The sequence below is a fragment of the Benincasa hispida genome, chromosome 5 (genome assembly GCF_027475165.1).
Source record: "Benincasa hispida cultivar pf3 chromosome 5, pf3_genome.v1.1, whole genome shotgun sequence".
Classification (NCBI taxonomy): Eukaryota; Viridiplantae; Streptophyta; class Magnoliopsida; order Cucurbitales; family Cucurbitaceae; genus Benincasa; species Benincasa hispida.
Genome location: NC_143482.1, coordinates 40,272,354 through 40,282,990, shown reverse-complemented (window position 1 = coordinate 40,282,990; position 10,637 = coordinate 40,272,354). Strand labels below are relative to the sequence as shown.

At 40.5% G+C, this 10,637-nt stretch overlaps 1 protein-coding gene across 1 annotated transcript; it reads left to right on the top strand.

The window, feature by feature from the left end:
* Positions 1 to 9,423: 9,423 nt before the first annotated feature.
* LOC150036139 (uncharacterized) lies at positions 9,424 to 9,978 on the top strand. Its single transcript, XM_090313574.1, has 2 exons — positions 9,424 to 9,573; positions 9,802 to 9,978. The coding sequence occupies exons 1-2, from the start codon at positions 9,424 to 9,426 to the stop codon at positions 9,976 to 9,978; spliced, it is 327 nt and encodes a 108-aa protein (XP_090169700.1).
* Positions 9,979 to 10,637: the final 659 nt, after the last annotated feature.

The following is a 10,637-nucleotide window of genomic DNA, read 5'->3' as shown; positions in this document are numbered from 1 at the left end:
CTCCCTCTAAAAAGGGTTACGCTTTTCAAAGTCTCTTCACCGGTTCACTCATTCTCCCAATCAAACTTCACGTTCTCTCACTGCAAAAGGTCTCTTCAGCTTCTCTCTTCTTCTTCCCAGCTTTGATCCTTCTTCGCTCTTCTCCTTCACAAAAAGTATCATCCTTGCTTTTCGGCCTTCACATTCATTCTATCTGTCTTCTAATTCATCCTCTCCAATCGCCACAAGCTCCATATATCTGCTTAAATATTAATATGTTTCTTCTTCACTCTGATCTCTCAAATTCTTGCTCGAAATTTATTCTTTGACTCCAAGAAACTTTCCATATCTGTAACAGAAAATGCTATATTTGAATTGTGTTCCGATTTTGATCTTTCTTGTTTTTCAGGCTACGAAAATTGTAGATTCCCATCTAGGTAAAGATCTATCAATCAAGAAATTAATGATGCAAATCGTCATCCATCAATGAATCTAAAAACACTTTTTTTTTTTTACTGAAATTTAATTGGATTGTTTTTGTGTCGTTTTATGGCACGGTTTGTAGAGAAATGAGAATTTCTCAAGCCAAACGACATCAGTAGCATTGGGGTCGAGTGAAGACATAAACGGGTTAGGTCGAAATTTAGGTCGGGAATGAGTTTGGCCCATGGTAATCGGGTATATGTTTTTTAGAATTATGTTTCAATTACAAAGAGGAAACTTGTTGTTCATCTAGTTTTCTCTGTATTTTATTGATTGTTCATCTCTGATTTCTGGGTGGGATATGTATTAAAATAAGTTTTTTTTTTTATAAGTCTTTCTCCCTCGATCCTATCTTTCGCCCTCCTCAATCCATTCAACCCTTAAATGTACTTATTTAAAAGTTATTTCAGTTGGTCAAACCTTTAAATGTACTTACATCACAAACATGATTCCAGAAGTTCAAAATCATGCAAAATTGAGCCTTAGAAGATATCAACTTCACAAAATTTCAAGTTAAGATATTTGTGAAACCCGAAATTCCATTTTCCCTTTTAAACAAAAAATATAAGAGATTAACTAAGTATGAGTTAGATCCTTAGTTAAAAAATAGGAAATTTCTTAGTGATTAAAAGGTTTTGTCAAATAACTTTGGAAATAAGCCATAACTAGTGAAATTTGGCTAAGTATAAACATTTGTTGGAAGCCAAGGAGAAAAAAATGACTAAGTGTTTGACAATGCGTTGGTGTGGTGCCATGCGTGAGCCATGAAGTATTAAGAGGTTACTTGAGCAGTGAAAGAGGCTGAAGTATGGCCAAGAACAACGCATGCGGCAGCCAATGCCTTGAAAGGTTAGAACAACGCATGTGGTGCGATGGATGCGGCAGCCTTGCTATGCGGTGATGTAGTCGATGGTATGCGGTAATATGGCCGAGGGCATGTGGTGATGCTATGCAGCAGCCTTGGTATATGATGGACGCGATGGCATGCGGCGATGGACGCAGAAGTGTTATGCGATGGCATGCGGTGATGCCTATGCAAGGGCATGCAGTGCGAGGGAATGCGGCGATGCGAAGTTGTGTGGCCGAAGGTATGCGTCGATGGTATACGACATCGCTATGCATTGGCGTCATACAATGGTGCTATGCATTGTACAGTCGAAGGTATGCGTCGATGGTATACGACAGCTCCTATGCATTGGTGTCACACGGTGATGCTATTCGTCGATGCTATGTGGCAACGCTATGTGTCGATGCTATGCGGCAACATTATGCATTGCTTGTATGCGGAAACAGCGTTAGGCGATGAACTATGCGGTGATAAGACGAGCCAGGATGGACGCATGCGCCATTTGATGTGTTCGGACATAGGAATGTTGCAGCAATTGGATGTGCACATTTGTGGCTAGATGACCGCATACGAAGGGGGACAAGCGCCTATGAGGGTGGATGGACGCATCTAAGGATGTCCTCTAGACATATGGCTTGCTAGGAAGGATTCTTAGACCTAAGTAAATGAGGTGTGTGAACGAGCAGACATGCATAGTTAAGCCTTAAGTGCTGGCTACGGAGGAGGAGGACACTTAAGATTGCGTTGATGTGAGGGATGAGTTGATAGTGTGAGGTGAAGACACATCAAGCAGAAGGTGGAAGAGGTTGGGAGTTAGCAAAAGATAAGGAAAACACTTGGATGTGATCAAGGGAAGAGGTGTCAGGCAATGGAGAAGAGTTGAACGCCTATAAAAAGGGGCAGAACGCCTCACTTCAACCCACACATCAGTTAAGTACACAAAAAACCATAAAGAAAGAAAAGAATAAAAGATATTCGAAGGAGGGAAGGCAATGTTCGGACAGAAGAACTAGCCAAGGTGTCGAAGGAAACAAGGTCGTACGGGCAGACGCATGAGCTAACTTCAAACAAGAAGCTTTTCCAAACTACTCGTGCAAATCAAGTGACTTTTGAACCAAAAGTTTCTAAATTAAGTGTTTCGGTGTGAGGGATACCTTAACATAATTCTAACTCTAAGGCTATCAAATTCAAGGAAAATTGAGAGGTGCTCACTAGTGAGGAGACAGTCGGGCCAGGGGGAATAAACTTGAGACTTATAACATTTGCCAAGGAATTTCAAGACGAAACTTTAAGGTATGATAGAGATATTTTCACAAAATTTTAAAGAAGGGAATGACTTGAGATAAGGCTCGAAAGAGTGAGTAATCTAAGTTTAAAGATAAACCTGAAATAGGGTCCAGCGAAGGAATAAGGGAAACCGGGTGAACTGGGAAGAAAGTTCCCGATCACTGTGAGTGGTTTCTTCCTTTGCTCTTTTAAGCATATTGTTAATTAATATGCTGTAGTTTATGCTATGAGATGTGTATGATGTTGGGATGGTCAGGGGGTCTATGGACCTAGAGCCTAAGCCCAAAATAAATCCTTACAGGATAGTCAGGGGACCGAAGAGTCTAGTTCCTGAGCCTGTGGGACGGAAAAACCTTGAAATGGGATGGTCAGAGGGCTGTCGGGCCTAGCTTCTGAGCCCATGGAAGGGAGAACTATGTGCACATAGATTGATATTTTTAGTTATGAAATGTTAGCCATCTACCGTGTGTGTAGCTGGGTTTGTGAAAGCTTCACGTTATGGTGGAGGTTTGTGTGGGAACCTCGTGATAATGCTTGTAAAAGACTTATATTTGTTTTATCACTTACTGAGCTTTGTAAAGCTCATGGTTTGTCTCTGTGTTTTTCTTGCAGGTAGCTGGCGAGTTCATGTTGCGGTGTTGATCAAGCTCTGCCACAAGTCTAGAAATAGTAATAAATGAGATTGGTTGTTGGGATAATGTGTAAACCCCGAATACTCTAGGTTTCTTAGATAAGTATGTTTAGCCAAAGGAATGTTATATTATATATTTACTAAGTAGAAATTCATGTTTGTTTATAGGAGTTATGATGGAAGGGAAGGAAAAACATATTAAATGAGGGGTGACATGGCAGTTAACCCTTGAACTCTAGAGGCAGTGGGAAGTTTTTGGAAGAAGAACTTCAAAAGCATGGTTTTGGCAATTGACATGAGCAAATTTAGTGAAATTGGTGACATTCGAAAATTGAGAGAATCTAGTTTGCGAGGTTGTCTTGTCGAAGGAAGATTGCACAAGGAGAAGGACAAGAAATGAAGAAAGTACAGAGGAGGCATAATCTTGGGTTAATCAGGGCTCGAAGTGAAGATTGGAAGTTCCAGGCCAAACTACAAAGAATTTTTAGCTGAGATTATAAGGTAAGAAAGTTAATCAATTCTAAATAGGTTTGTAGAAGAAAGATTCTTGAAAAGAGCTTTGGATTTTGAGTTATGAATTTCTAAATTTATAACCGAGAATCGGTGCTTAAGCAAATAGCTTCTTAGGATGAACAAACAACCAGTTCACCGTGGGAGTTATAGCGAGATATGGGGATGAGGATCTCACTTATAGAGGAAATCTCACTGATTTCACTCTAGAGAATCTCGCCGATCTCGCTCTAGAAGGAAATCTCGCTAGGAATTGGGTTAAGTATCGCTAGTAAGGTGAGTATCAGAATGAAAGTTTGCCAGGAAAAGCTTGATCTCGCTCTAGAGAATCTCGTTGGTATCGCTATAGAGTATCTTGCTAACCTCGTTCATGGGGGATCTCGCCAGTAAAGTTGTCTTTGTTGATGAAAGTTCCTTTAATAAATGAACTAATTGAGGTATTTTACTAAGAATTCTAAGTAGTTTAACCGGGAATTATGTCCTTTCAGGCCAAGAAGAGCTATGAGAGGCGTATAAACCATTAAGAGCTTGACGAGCGGTGAGTGACTAAGTGAATTAATGTCTCCAGTACTTATGCATATAAAATCAAGTAAGTTACAGTGACGTTAGTGATGAATTTATACTTTCTCAATGAACAAATAGATGGTGAATAACTTAACGCATGTTCCCCGGCTTGTATATGTGTAGCACAGGCCAAGGTATGTCATGTAGTCATTACAACAGTTATGTTCTAATGTTAAAATATGCTTTCTAGAGGAAGGCTATGAGAGAATGAGTTCTTGTGTAGATGGTAGGAAACAAAACTTAACTTGATGATATAAAATACCCCGATACCGAAGGACATTTGAGAAGGTACCTGACCAACTTGATACCGAAGCATATTTGAGAAGGTATCTTAGTAGCTCGATACTGAAAGACAGGTTTGAGAAGGTATCTGAGCGAAAGTACCTAAGGTATGACGGTACTTAGTATGGCCACGTGCACATAGGCAGTTCTGAATAAGAGGCTAAAGTATGGGTCTCTTGGTCGGTAATAAACGTTGGGAGCTAGAGCATTTAGGCTCGTTCTCAACTAGGGAATAATGATGTTTGATGGTATCTAAAAATGGTTTAAAGCTACATTTAGAGACAATTTCTTGAAACCCTTATTAATATATTTACATGTTTACAGTGATGTAATGTATAATGTTATACGATTTTATAATCACTCATTGGGCTTTAAGCTCATGGAATTTCTGTGTTTTCCCTTCTCAGGTAGCGGTTAGATTCCTCTGGGTTGATCCTGCTGCTGCTTGCCACCTAAAGACTCGGCTTATTAAGAAGACTTAAGTTGATGATCTATTTATGTACACATGTTTTGAAAGGGATTGGGGTTTTGTTAGTGATGTTTGGGCTCATCTGTGAATGTTTCTCCCCTTAGATGTCATATCATGGCTGTATGCATGTGTTTATATAATATTTTGTAGAATCTTAAGGAGGCATACCATAAGCATACATTATTAATGTTTATCAGGTTGGCATTTAGATTAGAGGGCTAAGGTAGTAGGTGCTGGCAGCAGGGCTAGTAACTACCGGGGTCATATCCTCTTTTAGATTCAGAGGGTAATCTGGGAGGGGGTGTGACAAGGTTTTAGGAATGAGAGTGGAAGTTCATGCATAAGTCTAAGTCCCTAAGTGCGAGTCCCTAGAATGTGTACATTGTATTAGGGGAAATGCCCAGGCAACATGGCAGACCGAGTAAACAGACAGGAGGTAGGAATACTGACCCTACCAATAGAGGCTCGGAGGTTAGAGAGAACCTACTGGGTGGGAAAAAGAAGGTGAATGATCTAGTGGGTTAGGAAACGATGTCTGAGGGAGAGTCTAGTACTTCCCAAGCAAGGGCAGATCCTGAGCTAGATGATGTAGTTTTTGACAGGATAGTGCAGAGATTAGTAGCTGGGCTCTGTACGAGCCGACCCAGAGAAGAATTATGGTATCGAAAGGTTTAAAACCCTAGGGGCTGTGACATTTGAAGGTAAAACAAACCCAACTGAAGCCGAGTTATGGCTGGATGTAGTTGAAAAATGTTTCAATGTTATGAGTTGTCTAGAGGATAGGAAAGTAGGGCTAGCCACCTTCTTATTACAGAAAGGAGTAGAGAAATTGTGGAAAGTGATATCTGCCAGACGAGCCAGTATAGATGCGATGTTATGGCCTGAGTTCAGGAAGTCCTTTGAAGACAAGTACTACCCCGCTCGTTCCGAGATGCGAAAAGGGATGAGTTTCTCAAACTAACGCAGGGAACGATGTTGGTGGCAGAGTACGAGCAGAAATTTACAGAATTATCGTAATACGCCCTACCAAATATTGCTGAGCAAAGAGATCGATGTAGGAAGTTTGAACAGGGTTTAAGGAAAGAAATTAGAAATCTGGTGACGTCTACGGCTAATTGGCTAGATTTTAACCAGTTAGTAGAAACAGCAACACGAGTCGAGCGAAGTTTAGTAGATGATGAGCAGTTGCCAAGAGGAAGTGAGGTAGTAGTAAGGCCTAGAGACAAGGGAACTTGACCTCCAGTTGCAACTCAGACTAGTGGAAGCCAATTCAGGGGAACCAGTTGGCAGGGATCCAAGAAAAGAAAAACGAGACCCTCGGCCAGTGCAGCTAGTCGATCAGAGATGCCACGAGCTGATGAGTCGGTAGCCAGCACAGGCAAGAGACCGACGTGCCCTAGTTGTGGCAAGAGGCATTTTGGGGCATGCTATAGTGGCCAAGGGGTATGTTTTCAATGTGGACAAACAGGGCATTTCAAGAGGGACTATCCCCAAGTGAACAGGGATGTCCTGACAGCACAATAGCAACCTTCCAAATAGTTAACCAACCAAAGAGTGTTGGAAATCGAGGCGAAGGGTCAAGTGGTGCCAAGCAAAAGAATGTCATAGGTCGACCCCAGCAGCAGGGGCGAGTGTACGACGTGACACATCAGGAGGCAGCGGAGTCTCCAAATGTTGTGATCGGTAATGTTATATTATGTGGACAATCTGCTTGTGTTCTATTTGATCCTGGTGCCACACATTCATTTATATCTAGCATGTATACATCTAGTATAGATAGGTTGGTTGAACCTATGCTTGAAGAGTTATTTATCTCTACCCCTTTGGGAGATGTGATAATGGTAGATAGATGTTATAATCATTGTGAGGTACTGATCAATGGTCAGAACTTCTATGCTGATTTACTTCCCTTATAACTATTGAAGTTTGATGTTATCATAGGAATGGATTTTCTAAGTAAGTATCGTGCTTCAGTAGACTGTTACAAGAACAAGGTAGTACTTAGAAAATCAAATGGCCAGGATGCAGTGCTGACAGGAATCAAAAGATTAGCTATGGGAAATCTAATATCGACAGTGAAAGATCGAAAGCTGTTGAGCAAGGGATGTAAAGCCTATCTGGCTTATGTGGTGGTTGCTCAAGGGAAAAAACTAAACCCAGAAAATGTCCCAGTGGTAAATGATTTTCAGGATATATTCCTTGAATAACTATTGGGATTACTACCCGACAGGGAGGTGGAGTTTACTATTGACTTAGTTCCAGGAACAACTCCTATATTGCAGGCATCGTATAGAATGGTGCCGATTGAGTTCAAAGAATTAAAGGTTCAGCTGCAAGAGTTATTGACAAAGGATACATTCGACTTAGTGTATTGCCTTGGGGAGCTTCGGTATTATTTGTGAGGAAGAAAGACGATACACTTAGATTGTGTATCGACTATAGGCAGCTGAATAAGGTAACGATTAAGAACAAATATCTGTTACCACGGATTGATGATTTGTTTGATCAGCTAAGAGGAGCCACGATGTTTTCAAAGATAGACCTGTGATCGGGTTATCATCAACTGAAAGTGAAGGAAGTTGACATTCCTAAAATCGCATTTAGAACAAGATATGGACATTATGAATTTTTAGTACTGCCATTTGGATTAACAAATGCCCCTGCGGTATTAATGGATCTTATGAACAAGATATTTCATCCCTACTTGGACCAGTTCGTGATAGTATTCAGATGATATATTGGTGTATTCTGGTAGTAGGGAGGATCATATAACCCACCTGAGGATAGTATTGAAGACACTGTGAGATAGGCCGTTGTATGCTAAATTCAGTAAATGTGATTTTTGGTTAGATCGGGTGGTATTTCTTGGGCATGTTGTTCCAGCAGATGGCATCATTTTCCTGGGTTTGGCAGGTTATTATCAGAGATTTGTGGAGGGTTTCTCTAAGATAGCTCTTCCGTTGACGAACTTGACCAAGAAAGGCATGAGGCTTGAATGGTCGTCGGAGTGTGAGCATAGTTTTCAGGAGCTGAAACAAAGATTAGTATCAGCACCAGTTCTTACCTTGCCTATTCCAGGTAAGGAATTTGAGATTTATTATGACACATCCCGACAAGGATTGCGATGTGTGTTGATGCAGGATGGAAAGGTGGTTGCATATGCCTCTCGTCAACTTAAGAAACACGAAAGCATCTATCCTACACATGATCTGGAGTTGGCAGTAGTTGTTTTGGCTATGAAGTTGTGGAGACATTACCTATTCGGAGAGCGCTGTAGAATATTTACATATCACAAAAGCTTAAAATATATCTTTGATAAAAAAGTGTTGAATCTAAGACAACGAAGATGGATTGAATTGATTAAAGATTATGACTGCTCCATCGAGTACCACCCTGGTAAGGCTAATGTTGTAGCAGATGCACTAAGTAAGAAATCCTCGGGACCCAAGGCCATTATTGGTTCAATAAGAGGAATGCTATTGTAGGAGTTCAAGAATTCAAGAATCGCCTTATCGGTAGAATCGTCAGGAGGAATGATAGTTACTTTTCAGATAAGGCCAACCTTAGTAGAAAACCTTAAAACAGGATCAATTGAAAGACCCTGATCTTTAGAAGATTGCTAATGATGTAAGTAAGGGCATCAGGGTTGACTTTCAACTGGGAACAGACAGTGTACTAGAAAAGGAGGGGAGAATGTGTGTGCCTAACAAGCTACGGCTTAAACAAGCCATTATATAGGAATCACATAGTTCCGCTTATGCCATGCATCCAGGTAGCACCAAGATGTATAGAACTTTGAAGAAGTCGTACTGGTGTCCTGGGATGAAGAGAGACATAACAGAATATGTGGATCGATGTATAGTTTGTTAACAAGTAAAACCTGAGAGACAAAGATCAGCAGGATTACTTAATCCACTTCCAGTGCCTGAGTGGAAGTGGAAGCATGTGACAATGGACTTTCTATTTGGATTGCCTAAGACACCCTCAGGATATGATGGAATTTAGGTAATAGTCGATAGATTAACCAAGACGGCCAAGTTTATACCAGTAAAAGTTATTTTTATACTAGACTGTCTAGCTAAGATTTATGTGGATAGGATAATCATTCAATATGGAGCTCCAGTGTCGATAGTATCAGACCGGGACTCGAGGTTCACTTCAAAATTTTGGCCTAGTTTACAAAAGGCTATGGGCACTAAATTGCATTTCAGTATGGCTTTTCATCCACAAACAGGTGGACAGTCGGAAAGAACTATACAGACACTAGAAGATATATTAAGAGCTAGTGTATTACAATTCAAAGGAAGTTGGGATACACACTTACCGTTGATTGAACTTGCATAAAACAATAACTACCATTCTAGTATCGGAATGGCTCCCTATGAAGCATTGTACGACCGACCTTGTAGAACCCCAGAGAATGTGAACCTTATTAGAGATAATCTTAAGGCGGCTCGCGATAGACAGAAGAGCTACGCCTATAAGCGAAGAAGAGAACTAGAATTTGAAGTTGGAGAACGGGTATTCCTTCGGCTATCCCCATGGAAATGAATTCTCCGGTTTGGGAGAAAAGGGAAGTTAAGTCCACGATACATCGAACCATATGAAATTGTGGAACGGGTTGGTCCAGCAGCTTATAGGTTGTAGTTGCCGATGTAGCTAGCTCGTATTCACGACATATCTCATGTGTCGATGCTAAGGAAATACATGCCTGATCTTATGCAGATACTAGCAACAAAACCGGTATAGCTCAAAGAAGATTTATCTTACATGGAAGAGGCCATCGAGATTTTGGACAAGAAAGACCAGGTACTTAGAAATAAGAAGATTCCTTTGGTGAAGGTGCTAGGGCATAATCATGGAATCAAGGAAGCTACTTGGGAACCTGAAGAGAAAATGAGGACGAGATATCCTCTTTTCAAATGACATATCAAGTAAATTTCGAGGACGAAATTTCTTTTAAGGGGGGGATGATTGTAAACCCCGAACTCTAGGTTTCCTAGATAAGCATGTTTAGCCAAAGAAATGTTATATTATATATTTACTAAGTAGCAATTCATGTTTGTTTGTAGGAGTTATGATGGAAGGGAAGGAAAAACATATTAAATGGGGGGTGACGTGGCAGTTAACCCTTGAACTCTGGAGGCGGTGGGAAGTTTTTGGAAGAAGAACTTCAAAAGCATGGTTTTGGCAATTGACATGAGCAAATATAGTGAAATTGGTGCCATTAAAAAACTGAGAGAATCTAGTTTGTGAGGTTGTCTTGCTAGAGGAAGATTGCACAAGTAGAAGGACAAGAAGTGAAGAAAGTACAGAGGAGGTAGAAACTTGGGTTAATCAGGGCCTGAGGTGAAGATTGGAAGTTCTAGGGCAAACTACAAGAAATTTTTAGCTGAAATTTTAGGTAAGAAATTAACTCAATTCTAAACAAGTTTGTAGAAGGAAGTTTCTTGAAAAGAGCTCTGGATTTTGAGTTATGAATTTTTAAAGTTATAACAGAGAATCGGTGCATAAGCAAACAGCTGCTTAGGATGAAGAAACAACCATTTCACAGTGGGAGTTATTGCGAGATATGGGATGAGGAT

Coding starts and splice junctions, on each gene's coding strand:
- LOC150036139 (XM_090313574.1), top strand. CDS start 9,424: ATGGCTCCCTATGAAGCATTGTACGACCGACCTTGTAGAACCCCAGAG. Junction 9,574..9,801: donor AATTTGAAGTTGGAGAACGG/GTATTCCTTCGG, acceptor AAACCGGTATAG/CTCAAAGAAGATTTATCTTA.